At 39.3% G+C, this 26126-nt stretch overlaps 1 protein-coding gene across 6 annotated transcripts in view; it reads left to right on the top strand.

Moving 5' to 3' along the window:
• COL12A1 (collagen type XII alpha 1 chain) overlaps positions 1-24851 on the top strand; it is a 170632-nt gene extending 145781 nt beyond the window's left edge. For 4 of the 6 annotated variants that reach the window (XM_061623139.1, XM_061623144.1, XM_061623142.1 and 1 more), the window contains 13 exons: positions 843-929; positions 1572-1625; positions 2656-2751; positions 4487-4540; positions 5606-5659; positions 7214-7267; positions 10484-10555; positions 18013-18048; positions 18157-18226; positions 19175-19363; positions 19624-19692; positions 20609-20779; positions 22051-22567. In XM_061623139.1, the coding sequence (XP_061479123.1) occupies positions 843-929; positions 1572-1625; positions 2656-2751; positions 4487-4540; positions 5606-5659; positions 7214-7267; positions 10484-10555; positions 18013-18048; positions 18157-18226; positions 19175-19363; positions 19624-19692; positions 20609-20779; positions 22051-22061 (1017 nt within the window). In that variant the 3' untranslated portion in view covers positions 22062-22567. Of the gene's footprint in view, positions 1-842; positions 930-1571; positions 1626-2655; positions 2752-4486; positions 4541-5605; positions 5660-7213; positions 7268-10483; positions 10556-18012; positions 18049-18156; positions 18227-19174; positions 19364-19623; positions 19693-20608; positions 20780-21174; positions 22568-23767 lie in introns of those variants that run through there. The other 2 variants (XM_061623145.1, XM_061623143.1) reach the window with 2 other exon arrangements.
• Positions 24852-26126: the final 1275 nt, after the last annotated feature.

The following is a 26126-nucleotide window of genomic DNA, read 5'->3' as shown; positions in this document are numbered from 1 at the left end:
GGGTGAGGCCTTTGCCCAGAGAGAGGAGAAAAGAGAGATGTTCCTCTCTGAATAACTCACCAAACTGAACTCTTGTGCCCCTGAGAAATGTTTCTACTAAAATGCATTGGGCAATTTACTATTTTATTAATGCTTCCTACAATTTTTCTGAGTACCATTTTGAGGTTCTTTTGTTGCTCTTTTTGGCTTCTGTGCAAAAGTTTACATTTTTAAAGGAAACTTAATATCCTTCTGCCCTTGGAAGGGGAGTGGAAATGGTGATAGATCTCAGGATATGGTATGGTATATGTATCCTCCTTACTTTAATGGAGGACATCTAATGTTGCCATCCTGTTTGTAGAGCAGCTTTTGATGCAGTGGAGGCATCCACTATTGGAAGGCGGGGGGAAGACATTTTTCTTTGATATTACATTCCTTCTGGATCCAATAGCCCTGAAAATCTGTTCCAGAAGGTTGGGGAACCTCCAGAAGTTGCCAGGAGACAGGAGCATCAGAGAATATTGCCTTGCCTTCTCCACTATTATCAGATGCTGCTGTTATTGCTATTGTTATACTATAAAAAAAACACCACTGTGATCACCATTTTTTAATTACAGTAGGGCCCTACTCATACGGCGAGTTATGTTCCAGATCTCCGCTGAAAAGCGAAACCCGCTGAAAAGCAGAACCCTGTCAATAAAATGGCGCCCGACTCCCGAAAAACACAATTTAAAAGCGGAACAAGCGCCGTATGAGTGGGGCCTTACTCTAATTGAAAACCGCCATATTAGCAGAATGCCAAAAAGCGGGGCCCTACTGTACTTTGGTAGGAAAATGATAAATGATTGTGCTTTGATTTTCAGAGGGATGAAGCCAAATGTCCATCATTGCCAAATGCTTGCACATGCACACAGGACAGCGTGGGACCCCAGGGACCTCCAGGACCTGGTGTAAGCAAAATTAATACATTTCAATTATCATCCATATGGCTATATACAGTATCTCAGAGCTCCATAAATTCAGGCACCAGGGACCCATATCAAGTGATGGCAACAACCTCTTCTTTCACACTGGCATTGGGAACTTTAGCTACAGAACTGGTGTAGCAGCAGCCTCTGGCTATTGATGCTGTAGCAGAGGGGTGGGGAACTGGATCTGGCTTGCAAAGAGCCCTGTATGGTGCTTTGAAGTCCTGATCATCAGTGCTTCAGAAGCCTGACACTTGGGGCTTCTGAAGCACCACCAATCAGCTGATTTTCAGTGCTTCAGAAGCCAGGTGTGCAGTGCTTCTGAAGCACTGCTGATCAGTTGATTGTTGAAAAAAATTCATCTATGGACACTAGACTGCATAGCCTTCGTAATTTTTAATATTTTTATCATCTGTTCACTCCTGATAGGCTTATAGTGTGCAATTTGCAGTCCATAGGCCTTTATTTGTGGTCCTAAAGTTTGTCAGTCCCTATATGTGCATTGGATGCTTCGTCCTTCAGCTATTTGTGGGAAGGAATAATTTTATGTATATATAATTTGGAATATTTTGGATTTCCATGTCTAAATATCTATATTTGTTATTTGCATGGTGTTTTTTTTAGGGAGCCCCAGGTGTTAAGGGTCCAAGAGGCGAATCAGGCTTGAGTGGGCCACCTGTGAGTATCTATCTAAAATATGCACTTGCATGGGAGTAAGTCCCATTGAACTTAGTGAGGCTTACTTCTGAGCAGACATGTATGTGAATGCACTGTAATTGTTTTGCATTCTCCCTTGGGGTTTTTGAAGACTTCTACAAACTAATATATTTAAAGGTGAAAGTTTAAGTATCTGTATTATGTATTTAGATCTGTATGTTACAGCCACTTCACACATTACATTTTTAGGTATACATCTTAAAAATGTGAATACAAGAAAAATGTTTGCAAACATCTGCACCATATAGACATATTCATCAGGCAATTGTAATCTTGTTGAGAGTTCTTTCTGTGGCAGATCCTGTTTTCCCTCTGCATAATGTTTGAAATCACCCTTATTTATGTCAAATGATAAATATGTATGTCACTTTTCTTCTCATCTGTCACCTTCAATTTCTAGCATTAGTGAACCCATTGTATATGTGGGGAATAAAGGGGATGTCAGATCTGGTGCATTGTTCTTCCCTTTTCAAGAAAGTTATGTGGGGGTTAGTTCATCAAGTAGATTCTGAGGAGGAACCACTGAGACTAGATGAATTTCATGGAAAAGTGAGGCAGTATTATTTATATCAAATAATGCCAGCAAGCAATAATGCTGATGTCCCTGACTTCCCATCCATTCCATCTGTATATTTTACACAGCTTTTTGATAACCCAGTGATAATAATAATAATAATAATAATAATAAAATTTTATTTGTGAGTCGCCTATCTGGCCGAATTAACGGCCACTCTAGGCGACGTTAAGCTCATCACCAAGGCAATCTTTTACCTCAGCTGATGGCTACCATTGTTGCTGCATGCATTAAAAAGAGTGTCAGCCAGAAAGCCAAAATGCAATGGAACCCTCACTTTTCTAGAGAGGCTTTTTATAAATGCAGTCACCATGTGAAAAGATATGATATGAATCCATCTTTTACACATGTTTGTTAAGGTAATGGTTTTGGGAGAATCAAAGACTAACAAATTGGCATCTCTTTTTCTACTTTAAGGGGCCACCTGGTTCCCATGGAGCTGTAGGACCTCCAGGCAATCAAGGACCACCAGGACCACAGGGGCCAACTGGACTTTCCATTACAGGAGAACCAGTAAGTAACAAAGTATTTTGCCTGTTTGAAGAAAATAGGATAGTGTGCATAGCATAATTAGTGCTGTCAGATAGTTTTCTCTACTACATTTTGACATACTTATTCCCAGTATTTTCCAACATCTGCTTTATGGGACAATTTAACACACTGCAGTATTGACAGATTACACACACAACAAAATAGATACATTGCAGTGATATAGATGGAACATTGCTATGCCTACCTGTGTTTTCAGAGAAATGCCTAAGGTTTCAAAAGGTTAGGCATTTATCTGGCATTCACTGAAAGTTTAGTATTGTGTTCTGAGAAACTAAACCAAGAGGTGAAGACTCTGTAGGTTGGATCCAGATATAAACGCACCAAAGGGGGGCTGGTGGAAGCAGCCTTTCATGCTCATCCTCCCCCAGCAGTCCCCACATCCTCTCCTGAGGATTGAGAGAATTTGTTGAATGAGGTGGGCTGTACTGTGTGGGTCTGTGAGGGAAAGGAATGTCATTCCAAGTCTCTCCAGCCCAGATCTTGTGATAGTGGGGCATTCTAACCCTTGCAATATTTTCTCATCCGTTAAACTTGTCCAAAATGCAGCAGCCAGATTACTGGCTGGGGTTTCCTTCAGATCTCATATAACCCATTTTAAAAAAGGCTGCATTGATTGTCAGTTTGTTTCTGGGCCCAATTCAAGATGCTCACACTAGTGTTTAAATCCCTAAACAACTTTGGTCCCAAATATCTGAAAGACCACCTCCTTCTCTACAAACCCTCTTGGGTGTTGAGATCAGCAAAGGGGGCCCTTTTGGGAGTTCCACCACCATTGGAAACTCGGGGGTGGTGGCCCGGGAGCGCATTCTCTGTGACGGCCCCTAAGTTGTGGAACTCCTTCCCCACCAAGGTGCATCTGGCAACTTCGCTGTGCAGTTTTAGGTAAATGTTGAAGACATACGTCTTTACCCTGGCCTTTGACACCTGAGACATGTATTTTTATGACCTACCCTATTTGGGGATTTTAGGTTGTTTTTAAATTGTTTTTAATTGTTGTAACCCACCCTGGGACCTTTGGGTGAAGGGTGGGCAATAAATGATGATGATAACAAAAATGGGTGTTAAATATAGCATTCAATATGCTACTACAATGTACAATTGGTGCCATCTCATTATTACTGTGGGTGAGTAGAGATTTAAGCGGTAATCCTAAATAGACTAGCTGAGGAGTAAGTCTCATTGAACACAGTCTTACTTCTGCATTTATTTATTTATTTATTATTTTGTTGCATTTATATAACGCCCATAGCAAGTAGCTCTCAGGGCGGTAAACAGAATAGAATAAAATACATACATCATAATAATAAAATCACAAAACATATAAGACACAATGAAAACAAAATACAATTAAACAAAATATAAGATGATAAAAGGATTAGTATTACAAGATTAAAAAGATAAAAAGATTAAAATGATTAAAATGCCTGGGAGCATAAGAAGGTCTTTACCTGGCGCCGGAAACATGTATAGGACTGAACTGGCAGACACTCATTCTTACCTTTTTTTTCATGGTTTCAAACAAAGCAAATAGTTTTCTTAAAACTAATAATAACTAGCAGTTTGCATATCAAGGACTTAAATTGTTGTTTGTTTCAATATGTTTTGTGGTTTAAATGTAGCCCATTTAATTATTAATTATGTCAATGGCTTATGTGCAAAGAATAACCATTCACTCTTTCTTTGTTACCAATTTTAGGGCCGTCAAGGGATGAAAGGTGATGCTGGAGAGCCAGGCCTACCAGGTCGATCAGTAAGTTTATTTCTATAATATGGCCATGCTTCTTATGTTCCCATAAGCTTCCCATTAGTGCTAACGTAAATTATGTTCTCACTTGTAGCCTGGTATGGATAAGTTTCTATTTAGGTGCACTTGCTCTTCAATAGATAGGACAAAACAGTTCAAAAGAATAAAAGAGAGCACACACAGATTCAAATCCATGTCATGTGTCAGCTATGCACATGTATATACAATTGAATCAATACCGAGAAATGGAAGAAGGTTTTAAGGAAACAAAGAAGCCATCAAACCCCAGAGTATCCAGAAAAATAGGACAATACAATTAAACTTGTCACATTTTCCCAGTTACTAATAGGTTTTCTCACACACTGTAATAATTGTTTTATGGTTAGCTCTTATCTGATAGCAACATCGGAAAGACGTCTGGAAACAGTATGATAAACTACTCTTTTATAATAGGGAAAAACACAAATAAAGTACAAATAAAGTAAAAATATAGATTGAAAGCAGAAGGTGACTCGGTTGAACAGGGGCAGGGAACCTCAAGCTTTGGGGCCAAATGTGGCCCTCCAGGCCTCTCTATCTGGCCCTTGGGACCCTCCCCAGGCCATGCCCCTCTCTGGCCCTGCTCCAAGCTCTCCTTGAGTGTTTTTGCCTGGCTGAAATGTGTCCATATCCTGCATCTTGCTTGCCTGGATGGAGATATGTGTGTATTTAAAAACCTCTGATTTTTGTATGGCTGCAATGTAGTCTATTGCTCAAAGATAGGAATGCCTCCATTGCTCCACCTACTTTTGGCCCTGGCCTACCCCATTACTGGCATGTCCCCCCTCCTGGGAAAACCTTCAGGCTGCAAAAGGGTTTCCCATCCCTGATTTATTCAAGATTAATTTATTATTTGATTTATATAAGATGCTGATGTTATTAGTAAAGTGTGTGTGTGTTGTGGGGTTTTCTGTGTCTTCTCCATGCTGCCAAAAAGCAATATGGAATAACTCAGGAGTTTAGAATAAATATGTATGCCTTGTATTGCATAGCTCAATAATTCTCTGATTAAATATTTTTCTTATTCTGTAGGGATCTCCGGGCTTATCTGGTCCCCCTGGCCCAATGGGACCTCCAGGTGACAGGGTAAGTATTTCTGTTTTATAACTGGTGGTGAGCACAGGTACAGGTCTAGGGCTGTATCATGGGTGGATGGAGGGTCCAATTTCCTATGTGGAGGTTTCCTAGCTTGGAACAGGAAAATTGTTTGGAACAGGAAAATTTTCATTCTTGAGTATGAAAAGTATGTAAAGTGGGGACACTGTTTCAGAGCTTGCACATGAAGTGTAGAAATGTCTTGATTAGCACTGGGTCCCTTCTTTATGTATTCATAGCAAAACAGATACATAAGTGTCACTGTTTTCTTTGACAGTATATGTGCAGTAAACACATATTTTTCCTACTTGGAAATGATTTTCATTAGAGGCCACTGTAAGGAGAGGCTGCCTCTCTGAACTGTAGGAATGGCATATGATGAAATTTACTTAGCATGGCTTCACAGGCTCAGGGTGAACAAATTAAGAGAGCCTGCCAAAACTATAAAAAGAATGGGTGGATAGGTGGGAAACCGCAGTTTAAAATGCTTATAGCATCAACCAAAAATGTAAGGCTGGTTTTCAGTAGCAGTGGGCAGGGCAGTGTGGGGCTGTACTGCTTACTTGGATCCCCAATGTGGGGGTTACTACCTGTTACCAAGAGGGGAAGGGGCAAGGCAGTGGGGGAGGCAGTGCAGGTGCAGCGGTAGAGCCCATTCAGTACTTCCACCACTGCACTCACATTGTGCCGATCTCCCTGCTGCCTTGCCTTTGCCTGCCTTCCTCTTGGTAACTGTCAGCGATCCCAGTGGTGGGAAGATAGATAATTAGTGCAGCCCCACTCCACCTTGTCCTGCCAACTGCTCCTGCTAGCTATGACAGTCGATACTATGTGAAGAATCAAGCTATCCATACAATCAGACTAAACACTCTGATCAAACTGACCATATATGTTGTGTTTGCCATCTGAGACCATTCTCCATGTGGTCACTCCAAGGGAGGTGCAGAGGATGGCAACATGAGAACAGGTCTCTTCAGTGGTGGGTCCTGCTTCTGAAATGCTGTCCCCAGGGAGGCACACCTGGTGCCATCATTATCTATTTTTAGGTGCAAGGAAAAATGTTTCTTTTCATCCAGGTTTTTTATCCTTAATTTGGAGGGAGTTAGGTATACTTATGGCCTCTTTTTCTTCATCTCTTAGTGGGTTGTGTTGTGTTATACCTGACTGTCTCTCTATATATATTATGGATGTGTTTTTAGGTTTTCAATTTGTTCTTGCTTTTTGTATTTGGTTTTAACATTTGTATCATTCTATAAGTCACTTTGGGTCACTAAAAAGGGATTAATAAATGGAATAAATAATAGTAGTAGTAAGTGAACTTCAGTAGTCAGCAAGAATTATTAAGCAGAGCAGACGTTTGTATATTCAAGTAATAACTAGTTGGTGTAAATGAGTAACCCATAGCTTCTGGAAGACAGAAGAAGATAGTGCATGGTTTTGCAATATTTTTTTAAATAGTTAAGGAAGATTAGCTTAAACCAGTTGCTATACAATTAGCTTATTTTAAAAACAAAACTAATACATAAACCTTCACTTTTCAAACAGGGCTTCACTGGAAAAGACGGACCAACAGGACCAAGAGGACCCCCTGGACCCGTAGTAAGTGTTAGTTTAACTGTTTGAGGAACAATTTGGGCCTTTGATGTTGGGAAGGGATTTGTATTTGCCAATTATATTAGTCTTGTATCAAAAAGTCAATTTGCTGCCTTGCTCATTCCCCTACTTCAAGGCTTGCATAAGTACAAAAAAAAGACCTTCAGAGGGGAAAAAAAACCCTAAGGGAAACTCCCCACAAACAACCCAATGACTAGTGAGCATACTCAGTGACTATGGAATGCTTGCTGATTCTTGGAGGGGAAAACAGATGACCAGGGGAGGAGGAAAAGAATGGAGTATCTTGGAAAACGCCATGGCTGGCTGGCTGGCTGGAACACTTCACATTTTGTTGCAGGTCCCATTGGTTTGACTTAATTTTGCATATTAAATAATGCCAAATCTTGTCATGTCACTTGGGCAATATATGGAGCCTTTCAACTCTCCCCACCCTCACTTTGCATTCTATTCCTATAAATTTTGCATTGTTTCTTGTTCAGTGAGAAGATTTGATGACTATAGATGGTTATGCTGAAGTTTGTTTTTTCTAAAAATCTGACTGCATCTAATGTGGTCTGCACATGTTCGTTATGCTGGAAAATAGTCAAGAGGAAACCAATGAGTACAGTTAAGCTTTGGGAATACTAGAAGCTTTATAATATTTTGAGAGACTTGAAAATTTATCTTATGGAATTTGTGCCTTTGATGTGATTAGGAAGATGCAACTGTTAAGAAATCTTGGGTTGTGCGGCTGCTTGGAAAACCTGTTAAAATAAAATTAATTGGTTTCTGGAATAAAAACAATTGCTAGGCTAACCATTAGAAATGATTTGCTTATAATGTTGCTATTTAAATATGAAGTTCCATACTAAGTATTAATTCATTAAGTAAGTAAGTAATTTTGGGACCAATCCTACACTCCCTGGGAGGATGCATGAAAGGCATGAGATGCTGTGAGCCTTCCTCTCCATTGACAGTGACAGAGTTCTGTGGGTGGAGAGGAGACAGAGGTCCACTGCTAAAGTGGAAAACTCTGCCACTGCTGTACTGCTGCTGGTGGGACCAGAAATGGGGCATATGGGGGGAGGGGTCAGGAGAGGCTGTGGATCTACAGGATCCTAAATCCCATTATTCCCTTGACACACCCCAGAATAGATTATGAAAAATCACTCCTCTTCTCTTTAGGCCAGAGCATGTTGGCAGGGTTTAGGGAGTGGTATGTCCACCATGGGATCTCCCTGAACATCACTTGCCTATTGCATGGGCAGTTGTTTATTACTAGCAGCCTTTTACCCAACATTGTTTGGGAATTTTAAGAAATTAAAAAATCAGTACAAATTTAGTCACCCATCTTGATTCAAAGTGGTGTCCAATTGTATCTAATCAAAAATGAAAACCTGCTCCTTGATCTCAGCAACCATCATACAAAATGTGGTTGTTATATCTTAAGAGATGTCCAGATGCATAGCAAACAAACAACTTTCCAAAATACATAGTAGATGATATTGATATGCCACCCCATAACGATAGTTCTCTGTCTAGCTTTTAATACAGTTTGATGGTAAATGTACAAATATAGTGTGAAATCAAGCAACATGGGATAAATCAACAACAGCAAAATTCACAAACAGCACCAATAGTCTCAAAACTTTAAAAGCTTTAAAAATCCCTTTAAAATTGAGGTGGTAATGAAAAGAAAGTCTTCCACTAGCACCAAAAAATATAAAGTGGAAGCCACACAGGCCTTTCAGGGTAGGACATTGCATAATCAAAGTGTTGCCACTGAGTAGGCCCTTTCTCTGGTAGCTATCTCCTGTAGTTAACTTGGTGGGGGCACCCAAAAATAGTTATCTGAAAATGACTTCATTCTCCAGTCAGGTTTATGTGGGAGGAGATGACCCTTCAAGTAACTTGGTCCTAAGCCTTTAGGGATTTGAACTGTGACCAGAAACAGACTGAAAGCCATTGGTGGCAAAGCACTATCATAATATGATTGAATTGTTCACTCCCATTGGTAACCATGTTGCTCCCATTTTAGACTAACTGAAGTTTCTGCACTGTTTTCAGAGGCAGTCCCACATAAAATGCATTACACTACCTAACCACGAGATTACAAGAGCATAAAAAGTTGTAGCATTCTAAAATCTAAATGAGACAGAAGTGTGTAATCGTGCAAATAGATGTGGGAAGAGAGAGGGGATTTGTCTACTTGCTGCTGAGGTCACAAAAGTAGTGAAATCTGTATGCTCAAACAACCGTGTCTGTTTCACCTGTGCTGGCAGAAAAGGTATTGTATGAAACCTAATAGGAAGTGGTTATGTTTGGGGAACCTGTAATTTTTTTGAGTTGGAAGAAAGCATCCTGCTTTCCCCAAGAAATGGCAGTGGGGGAAATCGCAGCAAGGCTATCTTGAATATACAGTTTTCAGTTCCTTTTGACCTGAATATCCAAGATAAATCCCCTGTTCCTTCATCCATTGGCATGATTACAAATCCCTGTCTCTAACTGACAAGAAGATGCTATGCATTATATACTCCTATATCAAAAGGTTGTGTAGGAAGTTGTAACTCTCTAGGAAGAAGAACAAACAGTGGAAAGGTACTCATCACAGCAAAGAAGAAGGAAGCAAACTTCCAGGTGCAATATACATACGGCTCAGTGCAATTCAAGCTGAGTTATTCCTCAGAGGAACTCTTGAACAACCAATTTCAGTCCTGTTCTTTTCACACTGTTGCAGAATAATTCAGAGATCATGACTGAAATTGGTCGTTCCAGAGTTTCCTTGAGGAATAACTCAGTTCAAAATACATTGGGCTCTATAAACTTTTTTTCTTGTGCACCCAGAAGTTTCCTTCTTTCCTTTTTCTGACTGTACCTCTGTCTAATCCTTCAACATCTGCTGGGACCTAAAACCAGTTCAGCACTTCCCCTCCAGTACTGATGGGGGGGGGATGGCCAGAAAAACAGAGGGCATTTATTAGGCAAACTACCAAATGCAAGCATGATTTGTTCATGGAGCATAAAAGAGAAAATGGAGAGGCTCACTGTTTATGTTGAAAGATGTGTCAAATTGTGAGCAAATGAAAGTGAGTAGTAGGGAAAGTTTCCACATGCATTCTCTGCTTCTGGTGGGTATGTCACTAGTTGGATGCCACATGGTTGATTTTTCAGACTATAATTATGTACCTCCTTAGTATACCTTTTCAATGTACATCTTTACAGGGTGCCCCAGGAGTGCCTGGAGTTGCTGGCCCAACTGGAAAACCGGGAAAACCAGGAGATCGTGGGTCACCAGTAAGATAATCAATTATTGGTATTTAGTGCATCTGTTGTTAAAGACACCCCTAAAAGTTCAGAGACTTGTTAGCCTCATTGGTTTTCAGAGGAACAAGTTAATCTCTCAAAAGTGAGATTGCAAGTCTAATTTTCAACAGTTTCACTCTTCACAATACATCTTTTTCTTTTCCTTTTTTGCAATTTAAGAGTCAGGTCTGGAAACTGTGGTCAGAGGTTTCCATAAAATGAGAGCCCAAGCTGCACATGCCAAGGCTTATATTTCTGCGCTGTGTAAACATCTCAGAGCTGAATCAGCAGAATTACTGAAATTACTCATTGTTTTTTAAGCATAGGCAAATATGACATTCTGCCCTAGTGGAATTTTTTATATGTAGTATTCTGAGAGCTGCTAATTTGAAAAAAAAATCGAATATTTACAGTGTAGCTTCAGTCTTGTATTCTGGGTTCGGCATGTAGAGTTTTACACCTGATACCAGGTTAGAGAACAAGAAGGACCAGGAGATTGTCTTAGTAGCATTGCCAGAGCCATTCTGTCTGATTTAGCCAAGGCTGCTATGAGAAAGTTATGGTGTTTGGTATAAAAGGTTGCAACATTTGCATCTACTCCATCAGTCACTGTGGAAAAGGAACATGCAATGAAGGCTAGTCTTGAAAAGGATAGAGAGGAATTTGGATAATGGCACTGATATCAATGTATTATATGGCCTCAGATAAGTCACATCAGGGTTTTGTTTTTCTCCTTTTTAAAATGCTATGCCACTGTTTTCATCTAGTAGCTGTGATCAAGAGATCCTATAGTCACATCCTGGGATTAAATTAGTCACACTAGCCTCTCCCATTGATTTCAATATGTCTTAATTGTTAGGTTCTGTGGATTGAGGTATCTTCTTAGCACTTCTCATGAATGCTGTCTTAGTAAGAGGATAGGGTTGCCAACTGGCCAGGAAAAAAAGTCCTGGTCTGCTTCTGTGTCTAATAGCACATAGATATGCAGACATAAGCAAATGAATCTTTCACATATTGAAAAGCATGGACATTTCTTCTAATGTATCCACATCAGTAGTGAACAGCATGGTGGAGCTGCGCCACTCACATGACCCCCTTCTAGCTGAATCACTGCTGCATACCAGCATGAAGAGAGGGAGGGGGAGGCAGCAGTGAGGTCAACCAAGTGCAAATGCACTGACAAGAGCACTGGATTGGCTCTGCCAGTGTGTTTGCACTGCACCAACCTTGCAGCCGCCTCGTCCCTTCCCTTCTTTGTTCTGGTATGCAGCAGTGGCTCAGCTGCTGGGGGGTGATAGTGAGCAATGCAACCCCATCACACTGTCTGCTACTGTTAAAAGGCAGATGAACAGCGGCCAGTTAAAAGTGGCCTGCACTTGCTTGAGAGTACTATATTTACTGATAACTTCTAATCAAGACTATAAAATATTTTATTTATTTATTTGTTTGTTTGTTTATTACATTTATATACCGCCCCATAGCGAAAGCTCTCAGGGCGGTTTACAAAAATTAAAAACATTGAACATTAAAAACAAATATACAATTTTAAAACCATACAACATTTAAAACCATGAAACACAGATAAACAAGTTAAAAGACCTGGTGTCAGAGTTCAGCACATGCTGTTAGAATGCCTGGGAGAAAAGAAAAGTCTTGATCTGGCGCCAAAAAGATAACAATGTTGGCACCAGGCGAACTTCATTGGGGAGATCATTCCAGAATTTGGGGGCCACCACTGAGAAGGACCTCTCCCTTGTTGCCAGATCCCCCAGCTTCCCTTGGAGTAGGCACCCAGAGGAGGACCTTTGATGTTGAGCATAGTGTATGGGTGGGTTCATGTCAGGAGAGGTGTTTCATCAGGTATTGTGGTCCCAAGCTGTGTAAAGCTCTATAGGTTAAAACCAGCACCTTGAATCGGGCTCAGAAACATATAGGCAGCCAATGCAAGTGGGCCAGAATCGGTTTTATATGTTCAAACCATTTGGTCCCTGTTACCAATCTGACTGCTGCATTTTGCACAAGTTGCAGTTTCTGAACCATCTTCAAAGGCAGCCCCACGTAGAGCGCATTGCAGTAATCTAATTTGGAGGTTACCAGAGCATGGACAACCGAAGCCAGGCTATCCCTGTCCAGTTAGAGGTGTAGCTGGGCCACCAACTGAAGTTGATAGAAGGCACTCCATGCCACCGAGGCTACCTGAGCCTCAAGTGACAAACATGGTTCTAGGAGTACCCCCAAACTATGAACCTGCTCCTTCAGGGGGAGTGCAACCCCATCCAGAACAGGTTGGACATCCACCATCTGGTCAGAAGAACCACCCACTAGGAGCATCTCAGTCTTGTCTGGATTGAGTCTCAGTTTATTAGCCCTCATCCAGTCCATTGTCGCAGCCAGGCACCAGTTCAGCACATTGACAGCCTCACCTGAAGAAGATGAAAAGGAGAAACAGAGCTGCGTATCATCAGCATACTGATGGCAACGCACTCCAATACTCTGGATGACTGTACCCAATGGTTTCATGTAGATGTTGAACAGCATGGGGGACAGAACCGACCCTTTTGGAACCCCATACTGGAAAATCCATGGGGCCGAGCAGTGTTCCCCAAGCACCACCTTCTGGAATTGACCCGCCAAGTAGGAACAGAACCACCGCCATGCAGTCACTCCCACTCCCAACTCAGCCAGTCATCCCGGAAGGATTGACGGGGAATTTTAGGAGTCCAATGGACTGGAGGGCCTGAATAAATTGAAGACACATTCTTGTAGCAAAAAGGTAGGCCTTTATTTAGTAAGGAAACTTACAGGTGGTCAGTTTCCCATGATGTTCGATGGAGCTCTGCCACATGGCACTGATGTTCACAATTTTATACCCTCCAAAGCAGGCAGGCACAGATCATATTTTATATGATCGTGCTATTTCTACTTTAAATGAACCTATGCAACATTTTCAAAGTGCATACTGTAATTTACTTCAGTTGGCCCACTTCCCTACCTACCTGACATCACATTTGTTGTTCCTTAGGTTTTCAGACCACATCTCAGCAGGAACTCTGGCATGCAGTCTGTGCAGATGTTTTGTCAGATTCATGAGGCAAATGGGCTTTCAGCACCTATATTTATGCTATCAAGAAATGCCAAAGGGGCAACCCAAGACTATATGTGCAACCAGTGGGCCAAATGTAGCCTGCAGACTTCTAAAGGTCATCCAGGCTTTTCCTGTAGCTGCATAGCCCTGTTCCAAAGTAAAATGTCTTCATGCAGTTGTACATTATTGCATGTAATAATTTGACCGTCTATGCATCTTAGCACTTGTAACACAAAGATCCAAATCATATAGTTTTAATCCAAGCATGGAAAAATAATCTCATGGTCACAGATACTAAACACAGTCATTTCAACATGAGCATGTCTCCAAAAATATTAGGTAATCCTGTTCAATAGTGTTAATGAACAGAGTGAATTCCTGAGTTCATTGGCCCATAACTTTCTAATTCAGTGCATTTTGGAGCATCTCTTGAGAATTCCAAGTTGGTGGTGATAAACAAAAACTTTGTTTTGTACACATTGACACAACTATTTGTTTAGAATACATTCATTCATTTATTCAGACAGACACTCTGAGAATGAAACAATATCTTAATCTGTTTGGAGCTTTGCTTTCCGTGGGGACAAACTTGATTATTTGTTAATAGCTACCTCCAAAGAAGCCTGCTGTTTAGACAAAGATGGTTATAGCACAATAGACTAATTCAATAAGGAAGTAACTATTTTATTTATTTATTTTATTCGATTTCTATACCGCCCACAGCCAAAAGGCTCTCAGGGCGGTGCACAACAGGGAATAAAATACAATAGAATCACAAGAAACAGTAAAAACATACATATTAAACAATTAAACAACCTGGTATACAATAAAAGCTAAAAATAGATTAAAATAATAGATTAAAATGCCTAAGCAAACAGTGGTGTCTGTTAACTTTTTAGAATCAACAAGGACAAATGATCTATCTAGACCTCATAGACACCAGTATTGGTAAAGCAGCCTTCCTTAGGAACTCCCATTTTATAACTATATCTGAACTGTTTCACACATGTGGTTAACATTACTTCTGAAAAGTAAATGGTGCCTCAGGCTAAGATAACCTCAATGTCATATTCTGTGTGACGCAGGTCAAAAAATAAGTGAGAGAAGATGTGAATTACTTAACTGATCTACTTATTTGGCAGTTCTGTACAAATGATAACACTGTGGTTTTGTAGAGTTAGAAGACCCCTTTTCTTTCATGCACTTTCTCTGACAACCCAAGTGAAGGATTTAGGAACATTGTTCTTATGTTCAAGATGACTCTTAAAACTCAATTGAGATAATGCTTCACATTGAATAAAGAGAGGAATGGGGAGAAGCAGCTTGGGTTTGGAAGCAGAAGTTATATCCACGGGGTGAAATAATGTGGTGTCTCTCATTCTCCTCTGAAACCATTAGAAAGTATAAAAGATAAAACTAATTTCCCTCTCTGCGGAGTGATAGGTTTTACAATTACCATAATTTCCTAGATAAATTTGGTCATAGCTCCATGAGCACAGGGTTCCTTTATTTGTAAGAAGAGTTGTTGACTTCATTCTACGTATTCTGGAGGATAACAAATAACTATGAAAATAGAGGGCAGATGTGCTCCCAGAGCCATATGTAAACAGCCAGGATTTTTTGCATTTTTGACTGCACCCTGGGTCACTGCGACCATAGTTCAGTGCATCTGAAGATGTCCCAAGTGTAAACGTTTCACTTCCTCCAATTAAATGTTCATGATCTCAGTACAAGATTGTGGAAGTATCCAGTTACGACCATATCCAGTTATGTTTTAGTCCTAAAGATTCATTTATTAGTGTGTTACTAAGAGAGAGTTTGAGAGTGCACTGAGATTTTTTTTTAAAGGAACCACTTGCTGCTAGATTTAGTGATTACTTTTGTTGTGCTGATGACTGAGTATTAGGCATGATTAAGTAACAATTCACCTCTGGGACACTACCAGTGAAAATATATTCGGTTTTATAGTGATTTCTCTTTTTTCCCAGATGCACAGAATTTCAACACATTTTTGACACCCATTCTCAAAATTTGGGGCCCCCTCAAAAGGCAATGGGAAGGGAATTTAAAGGCAATTTAGGGTATAATCCAAATCACATTTACACCAGACTGAGGAGAGTTAGATGCAATAGATAGCCAGCTAAGTTGGCTGGGCCCCAGCTCAGATGGACTGGGCTACCCTGGGCTACGTTCCTCAGTGCCAGCCCAGCCTGGCATAAGTCCCAAAAAAGGAGTCTTCCGGGGGCATGTTAGGGCCATGTCAGGGGAGGGGGCGAAGTGAGGGGACTTAGGCCACACCCAACTCATGTTTGGGGCACTCCTGCAGGTCCCAATTCAGGCAAAAGTTAGGCTGGGAAAAATAGAAGTCAGTGGAGAGGGCTTACTCCCCAGTAGGGGTATTTGGGAGAGCAGGCTTTTACTTTCTGGTCTCTGCATGCATCTCCTGGCTAAGCGGGCATTCAACCAACCCAGAGGCTTCTGAACAGCAATTGGCAGAACTTTACGCTGGTGTCTCTTGTGTTGGCAGTATAAGAGCAAGGAAGGAAGCACCTAAAAACGCTCCAGCCAGAGAGAGGGGGGCCCTCAAGGTGCCGAACCAGTGAACAGCAGAGAGTAAAAAATGAGAACTTTTTATTGCAGCCCAATGCATTTCAGGTGTTGGTACAACCATTTGTCAAGAGCAATCTTGTGCAAATAACTAGCTGGTGTCTCATCAATGTAACAATGAGTTTGTTACGTTGATGAGATAACAGTTTGTTATTTCTCATTTTTAACTCTCTGCTGTTTGCTGGTTTGGCACCTTGAGGGTGCCCCTCTCTCTGGCTGGAGCTTCTCTTGCCCTGGCACCACTTCTGCCAGCTTCCCTTGAGTTGGATTGCTCTGTTAGCAGTTGTGGTTCTAGTATTATTGATATGGATACATTATCATAATCGTGGCTTTAATATGAGCAATCTGAGCTGATGTAAATCACCTTCAATCATTTTGTACAACAAAAGTGGAGGAGGATGTTACTGTGGATGGTGTACTAGAAGTATAGGGGAAAGCATCTAAAACATCTCTGGCTCTAAACATTTATTGTTTCTAGAGAGACTGACAGAATTCATTCAGATGGCTAATATTGACTAGGCTGGGTTAATGTCTGCCTGATAATAGTCCAATAGTTCAGGCAACATTATGTCTTCCTTTTCGGATGATTTTAAACAGGGAATTCCATGTTGCTGACAGACAAAACAATATTAACTAGTTTCAAATGGGCAATAAATATATCCATGCGTGATAATTGTAACGCAAATTTGAAAATCTACAAAATACAGCTTAAATACACTAATTTGATTTCTTGAGGAAAATATGTGAGGAGCTTTCTTGGCTTTTCCATTTGCTAACAAAGAAATGTAAACAGTGAGGACTGGGCTATGTGTGAATATTCCCAGAACACTGTTTTTGGGTCTCCATAATGCTAAGTACATAAAACTGCACAGCAACTCACTATTCTCTTTGAATGGTTAATCCTGGCTAACTCCTTCTTTAGCATTGCTTTTAAATAAGGTTGGATAACAACCAAGTGGTCATTTAAAAAAAATGTTTACCCCTCTCATAGTTAATGAGGTGCCCAGGCAATTTTTTTTATTATCAAGTCTCATTATCAAGAAGTTAAGTTACTGCTTTTGCAGCAAGCACTGAGAGAAATAGGGTTTTTCTTAGGAAGCATTGCTTGGAGATGTTCCAGTAACATATGCAATAAAAATATTAATGTAGTTTATGCCTTTATTCTTCATTGGATGCTATTTTGGTATCCTTAGAAAGCTATTACTGATGGTCCCAAAGAGACCAATTTTTAGCAGACTGACAATCACAGTCACTGAAACATTCATACTGCCTGATTCCTTCCTTAGTATTCCATATAAATAAAAGCTAAATTTGCACAAACATCAAGATGGTTTTTTTGTTTTTGCTTTGGCAGTTTAGGGATAGGTTGTTGTAGCCCAGTGGTAGAGTAAATGTTCCCAGTTCATTCCCTGACATATCCAGGAAAGTCTAGGAAAGACACCTGTCTGAAATTCTGGAGATTCACTGCCAGTCAGTGTAAACCATACTGAGCTAAGTGGACCAATGGTCTGATTCAATATAAGGCAGCTTTCTAGCATTCAAATATGGCACTTTTGGTTGCAGTCTAGAGTGGAACAGCCCAGTTTACCACCTTTGAATTCTGCTATCTCTTTTCCTGGCTAAGGGCTAAGTCTAAGCTTCATGAGCTTCCTAGATCAAGCACTGGAGTTCCTGAACAACTCTTCACTCATTCCTGTTATTTTTCCCCAATACCATCTCTTTGTGATACATCCTGATGGAGTCTCATTTGTTATAGGGTCCAGCAGGACAGAAAGGTGAAAAAGGTGACAGAGTAAGTACAACCTTAAAATGAACTGATTTACATTTTCTAATGTATTAAATACAATTTCCTACAAAAAGGCAAATCATATTTAATATGTGTCTTGTTGTACTTATTAAGGGAGACATCACTTCTTCCCAGAATATGATGCGAGCTGTTGCAAGACAAGTCTGTGAACAAATGATGAACGGTAAACAATATGCAACACATATTTCTGCATATTGTGTTGTCAGACTATATTGTGAACTTTAAGTTTATATTAACTTATATGTTTAACTTAAGTTGGATGTACAGATGGTTATTGTATCCTTAATGATGGTGGTTTTTAGTACTATGTATTATTTCTTTTATTTATCTATGTATTGATTTGTTATCTGTTTCCTTTTTTTCCTTTTCACTCCTTTTGTTAAATTTGCAAAAAACTTTTAAAAAAAAACACACATAGTCGTAGAATCATAGAATAGTAGATGGCCTATAAGGCCATCGAGACCAAGCCCACATCGAGTCATGTGGATTAAGTCTTTATCAGGTTGTAGTGGGTAATACGCCAAGTGTGTGGTCTCTTGCCTAGCTCAGTGAGTTGAAATTAGTCTTTTCTGTGTGACACACTCCTAGAAAAGACGTTATTGATATATGTGTTATTCTAGGACGGTTAGCTGTAATTTATAATGGCATCTCCTGCCAAAACTTCCCTTTGTCAATTAATTCTATTGGTTGGATCCAGAGTTGCACTGAGTGGAACTTCACAAACTCGATGCTCCTATGGGTGGAAAGGAGGGGAGGCGATTTTTGCTAATTCACTCTCCTGTGCAGCCACCTGTGCCTTCCCATCTGGTCTGGAGGCTTTGGGGACCCTTCAGAATAGCATGGGAGGTGGTGTAAGGGGCTGCATGGGGAAAACTGCCTTCTCTCTGTGGAAGCATCCATTTGTAGAGTGGGAGATTCTACTGTATCTGACTCACTTCTGCAAATGGATGCAACCCTGTGAGTTTATCCCATCTATTAATATTAAACTAGAGTTGTGTACCAATTAACCAACAGTAGTCTGGAAGAAGCTTGTAAGATCAAGGAGCAGTATTCTGATTTTTTTCCTCACAATAAAGAAAATGCTTTAGTTAAGCTGTTTTATTTTCCCAAGGCCAAATGTCCCGATTTAACCAGATGCTGAATCAAATTCCAAATGATTACAATTCAAATCGTAAAGAGCCTGGACCACCAGGCCCACCAGGCCCCCCTGGAACTTCTGGGGAAAGAGGAGAAGCTGGTCCTGGAGGCAGACCAGGGTTCCCAGGCACACCTGGCTTGCAAGGACCACCTGGAGAAAGAGGTGAGTTGTATCTTGAGTTGTATAGGTCAGCTGCTATGAAGCAGATGAATGCTTTGCTAATGTTTTAGTACTAATAACATCTGCAGGACAGCCATTACACCAGATAGCATGTTTAAATTGAAGCTCAGTAGAATAAAAATGGTTTGACATGACATCTTCTAAGTAGCTTCTTGGATCACTCAGGGCAGTATCACAAGCATGGACAATTATTTCTGTGGCATTGCTTTCATAATATTTTCCTTTTTGTTTATGTGCTTTAGGGCTACCTGGCGAAAAAGGTGAAAGAGGGATTGGATCCCAGGGACCACGAGGTTTGCCTGGGCCACCAGGTGAATTTTCTGCATCTAATTCACATCACAATCCAGCAAAAATGAATACTATATATGTTAGAAGACAATATCAGCAAGCTTTATTATGTTTTTGTTCCAGCAAACGTCCATGTGATGCAAGTAGTGTCTGATGAAAATGCAGATTTTCTTAACTTGTATCCAGCCTGACATTCTACATTTCTCTCTTCTATAACAATTGAAATAAAATGTTAGGTTAGCCTTTTGACTCAAAATTAGGTTTTGTTCACAATTATCACTCGCTCACTCTCTTTTAATTTGTAAATTACTCCATAGTATAGAGAGTTACAATTAAGTATAGAATACCTTCACAGTTCCTTTTGCTATCACTACAATTTTGAAAGTTTACTGATGTTCTGGCAAGGGCAGCCAGACTGTGTCATTGCTTCTGCCTTTAATTTTCTAGTTGAAATAGTTTTTTATTACAAAATCCATAAGAAGCTTGCAACAAACATTAGCTCCACTTGGTTAAAGCTCTATGTTTCTGTTAACCATGAATATAACATGTTCCAAAGGAAACATTATTTCGTCCATTCTAAAGCTGTAGTGTGGCAAAGCTAAAGCAGTCCTACACTTTAATTGAAAACTAGTGTGCTTGTCTAATGCAGAAGTGCCCCTTGAGATCTCTGTACCTTGTTCAGAATAGATACAAACCACAAATCTTGCCAAAGCAGTGTCTATGAATAAAGACCTTAAAATTTGGGAAGCAACTAATGACAAGTTACTTCTTGGGTTCCGTGTAGTTGTTTTATTGACACGATATGTAGAAACCAATTGAAAACATTTCTTAACTATATGCCTGAGTGCAGTCTAGACTTCAGTTTTGCCAATCACTTTATCAGACTGCTTCATATTGAATTATATGGATATATTATCTGCCTTTTTCTTCTAAAATTAGGTCCACAAGGAGAATCCAGAATTGGCCCACCAGGTTCTACAGGCTCACGGGGACCACCTGGGCCACCTGGCCGTCCTGGTAATGGAGGAATCAGAGGTCCCCCTGGGCCTCCTGGATACTGTGATTCATCCCAATGTGCTAGCATTGCTTACAATGGTCAAGGATATCCAGGTAGGTTACTGAGAACGTAAACTTAATTGAGTACTTCACTGAAATGCTTGTTCAGTTTGAATTGCTTTAAGATCTTATTGTGATGATATAATGAACAGAATTCAGCTTAGTTGCTCAATCATCTAGGCTTTCTAACCGAACTAGATCTAGAAATAACTGTTCATCTTAGTATTAAAATGTACCTTTACGGTTTTTGTTGAACAGCCCCAATTTGAAATATGTTTTTGTGTTTTAAGCAGAAAATATTTGTTACATTTCAGAACCAGTTTACTTCTATTAAGTGTAGTGTTAAGAGAATGTTAACTTTGCTTAAAGGATTTAAATGACCATTTTCTTCTTCTTCTCCTCCTCCTCCTCATTCTCCTCTTCCCACCAAACTGCTTCTTCTGAACAAGGCTGACCTCTCCATCTAAAGTAAAAAGAACACAGTTGTTTGCCATTTCTACTTGCATCGTGATTAATGTGGGATTATCTATACAGAAATAGTACCTGAAATCTAATTTTCCAAGACCAAATGGCCATTCTATGATACAGTGCAGACAACTGAAAAAAGTCACCATATCACAATTTAGTGTTAGGCTAAATTCCATGGCATCCATTCCATTGTATTACTGAATGACGCACACTCCTTCTAAGAAGCAGTTTCAGACAATGGACTGCCAAAGGAACAAAAATGCTAGATAGCTGTGGTCCCTGGGGCCCTTGCGAAGCAATCCTATACACGTCTACTCAGAAATAAGCCTCACTGAGTTCATTGGGACTTACTCCCAGGTAAGTGTGTATAGGATTGCAGCCCAAGTCTCTAAAAACTGGGAAGAGAGCAATACCCAAAACTGTGTGAGCCATATACATTTAGGGCATCTCTCAAGAAAGGATTGAAAATTAGTTTGTTGTGTGCACTGTAGCACCTTATAATTCATAAACATGATATTGCTGTTGGATATGTTGTTTGCCTCTATCATAATGTGCATGAATACATGACTATATATATATATATGTACACACAAATTCATGGACTTCGAGCCAATGGGTAGAACAAATTTTATAGAGCAAAGTAATAATGCAGAATTTACATAAGATCAACGATTAATCTGAATTAAAAGTAAATGGGAAATAATATTGCAGTGCTATTCTTCCAGGCAGAAGCCTATTATACATATATAGATATATACATATAATTTAACCCTCATAGACGGATTTTGCTGAATGAAACTATATTTTTGCACAGCTGTTTGACCTTGAAAACTAATACCATCTTTGACCTGTTTCAGGTTCCGGCTAACACATTTTCTAAGTCGCCAGTGCTGCTTACAGTTTGAATACAGTGAAAATCCTGTTTCTGAGATGTTTGTGCACGTGCTTATTAGGAAGTGAATCTGTATGGATATTTCACCATAGATAATGGTTAACTGAACAGAGTTGGCCTCATAAGATTGAGAAATTCTTTTGTACATACTTACTAACAAGTCTTCTTGAATGCGGTAAAGAATAACTGTATGTTGCATTTGGTAAAGTAAGAGAGGGAAAACCCATCACCATATCCTTACTCTCTTCTCCAACCCCATACCTAAAAGAAGTCATTAGAAATCTCAGTGGCAATGGAGACTTATAAAACTACTAACTGGTGGATATCAGACCATGATACATTTAACTTTGTGAAAGACAAATGATTTAATGTAAATAGTAAACTAATTGTGGCTTGTAAATGATTTGTATGGGATCATGTCTTCTAAAATTAGTTAACATCATTATATCGTGCATTTGCATTAAAGGCTGCTGCTGTTGCTACTGCTGCTGTGTTTCACTGTATGCTATCATAACCTTGACACTTTTTGAAATCTTTCTCTCTGTTGCTTGTCTTCATTATCTTATCTGGTTCAGTGCATGGGGCTTTTTTGTATATGTAATCTTCTTACAAATACTCAAAAATATAATTAATTTTGCTTCTGGTTTTCCTGCAGTGTTCAGTGTTCCTCCAGCACAGCTGTAGCTTAATCTAATATAAGGAACACTGTTAGAAAATAATATTTACTGAATATTACCATCACTGGTGATAACTTCATGTAGATGTCTACCATTTTAGAAAACTTTTCTTTAAAAAAAATGAATGCTACGTGTGTGAATTGTCCCTCTTTACCCAAACATCTGGCAACTTCATTAATTAGCTTCCAATTAAGCACTAATGCTAAGGATTACTAAAATGTATACTAAGATCCTGATTCAACTAAAGTTAGTTGTCTCAGAGTCTCATTGCAATGAACAAAACAAGTTAGCTGTGATTAACATTTCCCATTGCTTTCAATGGAACTTAGTTAAGACTTGAGTAAAACTGGATTGAAGCTTAAATCCTTCTTTAAAATGTTTTCCAAATTTCAAAATTATTTTTCTTTTCAGCATTATATATCTGAGACTCACATAGCCTTTTACAGCAATTTTCCTTTTCTTTTATAACTTTATCCTGTCCCCCAAAGAAACTAAAAAATATTTTCAATGATTGTATGTACATCATGTGTAATTAATGGTAGAGACTAAATTGCAGTCCTGTGCTGTCTTATTTGGTATTGAGTTCTTTTGAACTCTGGGGACTTATTTCTGAGTAAATATGCATAGGCAATATGCATTTCAACACTCTGCCTCGAGTTCTGAGCGCTATGTGTTCTCTAGTGTGCAGTTAAGGGAGATCCAGCACAAGGCTTCCCCATTCACTTCAATGGCAAGGGCAGTTCCACAAACAGTTCCTTGTCTGGAGGGGGAATTTGTATGTGTATAAGAGTTTCTGCATTAATCACTGGCTTAGGATAATTTACTTGGAAATAAGTTGATTTCAATGGAAACTCACTTCCAAGTAAATGCAGTTAGGGCCATAGAACTAAATATCTACACTCCAGCATCACTAAAATGAAAACACCTTTTTTTGAAAAACAAAACCTGTGGATTCAAAGACATGTGATAACTATAATGTTCAATCAGACAACTATTTTCAACCAGAGCCATATGCACCTGAAAGTGGACCCTATCGGCCTGAAAGTGACCCATACATAGTACCAGTGGAATCAGAAAGAAGAGATGACGAATATGAGGACTATGGAGCTGACATGCACTCACCTGGATACCCTGAACACATGCGCTGGAAAAGATCATTATCAAGAAAAGCAAAAACAAAACCATAAATGATTGACTTCCTTATTTCCCTTTCCCCTCTTTTTGGTTGGTTGTTTTTGTTGTTGCTATTCTTGCATATATAGATACATACAGATTGGTTGGGTGTACCTATTTCTCCACCATTGTTTCTAAAGCAGAAGTACATTTGGTTCTTCTGAGGGTATCAGGCTTATGTGAGTATAGCAATAAATGGTTATAGATTTCACTCTTGCTCTTCAAATGCTTGTAAAATACTTTAGCTTACAGCGGCTGCATAAAACTTTTAACAAATGCATTAAAATTATCACAGAGCTGCATTTTCTTTAAGCAAATTAAATTTTTTAAAAAAACCTTCACAGGTGCTGCCAGTGATCTAAAGGCTGGATGCTTCAGTAACGGAGCTTGCTTTACACTCCCCCATACTCATCCATTACTTAACTCACAGTTCAGTTGCATTACAAATCTGCATTGTCAAGTGAAACAAGAAACACTGCTTTCCACATGTCCAATTTCTCTTATCTTTGCTCACATCTTGCAGGGCATATACTGCTCTTATACATCTCTTTAACAACCACAAACCTTAAATAATGTAGCCGACATCATTGTATCAACTGGATACAGGTTTTTAAAATAATAATAATAATGGCTTAAATTTCCTTGTTTTAAAGACATTAACATTTATGCCAAATTGCAGTCAATCCTGCAGAGATGGAATTGCATGCTTGTGTTGTATATTTAGTATGATTCCCCTCCCCCCAGAATATAATGTTTTGTAGTTATAAAAAAAAAAAAGCAGTTGGAAATGGTTTGCAAGACTATGGATATAGAATTGCTGCTTTTATATTTTAACTGCAAATTGTGAATTTCACTGCCTTATATTATTTATTTCTGAAAAAAAGAGGCATTTTTCAATAAAACTACTGAAAATTTATATTGGCTTTGAGTATTATTGATGGGAGGCTTCCAAATTTCAGAGGTTTTATTGTGATGGAAAATAAATCAACTGAAACATTAAACTACTTTCAGAAGAACCTTTTTTAATATAAAATTTGCAGCACATTGCAGTTTAGAATGCTGAACAATGAATACTAGGTTGTATCTACAGGATGAGGTCAGCGTTACATTTCAGGCACTAGTTTCCATACTCTGAAGGTACGGTACTTTATTTCACTGCTGTACAGGGGCACCAACAACGCTAGAGTTAGGATACTGGTTCCAAACTCAGTGGGCTATTTACATTTTTCAAATAGTCTGTGAACCCATTATGACCTCTGTATGATATTCTCATGTTGCCACTTTTGTAGCCAGATTGTCCAAGACAATCTTTTAAAAAATTGTACGCAGGTAAAAAGTGGCAGGGGAGAAGGAGAAGCTAGAGTCCAAAAGAGGCAGGGGTAAAAAATTAAATACTTTCTCCTTTTTTGTGGCATCTTTATTGAAAATTACCCCCTTTTGAAACTGCTTTTCCTTAATTGTCATATTCCAGTAATGCTCTGAGATGGGTTTTTGAAAGGGTCAGACATAATCGTAGACAGTCTTCTTGAAGAAATGCTCCATTACTTCACATGCTACATAAGCACATGGAATTCACTGTAACAAGTGGTGATGGCTTTTTAAAAAAATATTAAAAATAATAAGGTGATTTGAGCCACAACAGATTTTTGACTTGGACATTCTATGTAACTCTGATGGGGATGGCAGACAAACCCACCTAATTCATGCCTCCTGAACCAATACGTGAACCACAGCACAGCTATCCTTTGAAATTTGCACTTCTCAAATTGGCGATGCAGTTCACCAATAAAAAATGCATACAAAAATGTGTATATTAGTGAAAGTAATATACAAAACTACATTATATTCAGAAAAATAGCTTGCGAAAATGCATATATTAGGCAACATTATTTACGCAAATGTGCATGTTAGGAAAAATGTGCATGAAAATGCATACAAACATTTATATAGGCTTTTAAAAAACTAATGATCACAGACTGATGCAGAAATGGGGCAAATCAAAAATAATATTGAACAAATTAGAAACAAAGAGAAACCAAAATGTACACAATCTTCCATCTGTAATATACCAGATGCTGGGGGCCACCAAGAAAGAGGGCTATGGCACTTGTGTCCTGTTTGCAATCTTTCTAGAGGTATCTGGCTGATGACTATCAGAAACAGAAGGCTGGACTAGAATGCTTTTTCTCTG

This window comes from Rhineura floridana, chromosome 4 (genome assembly GCF_030035675.1).
Source record: "Rhineura floridana isolate rRhiFlo1 chromosome 4, rRhiFlo1.hap2, whole genome shotgun sequence".
Classification (NCBI taxonomy): domain Eukaryota; kingdom Metazoa; phylum Chordata; class Lepidosauria; order Squamata; family Rhineuridae; genus Rhineura; species Rhineura floridana.
This window is presented reverse-complemented; position numbering and strand designations above follow the sequence as displayed.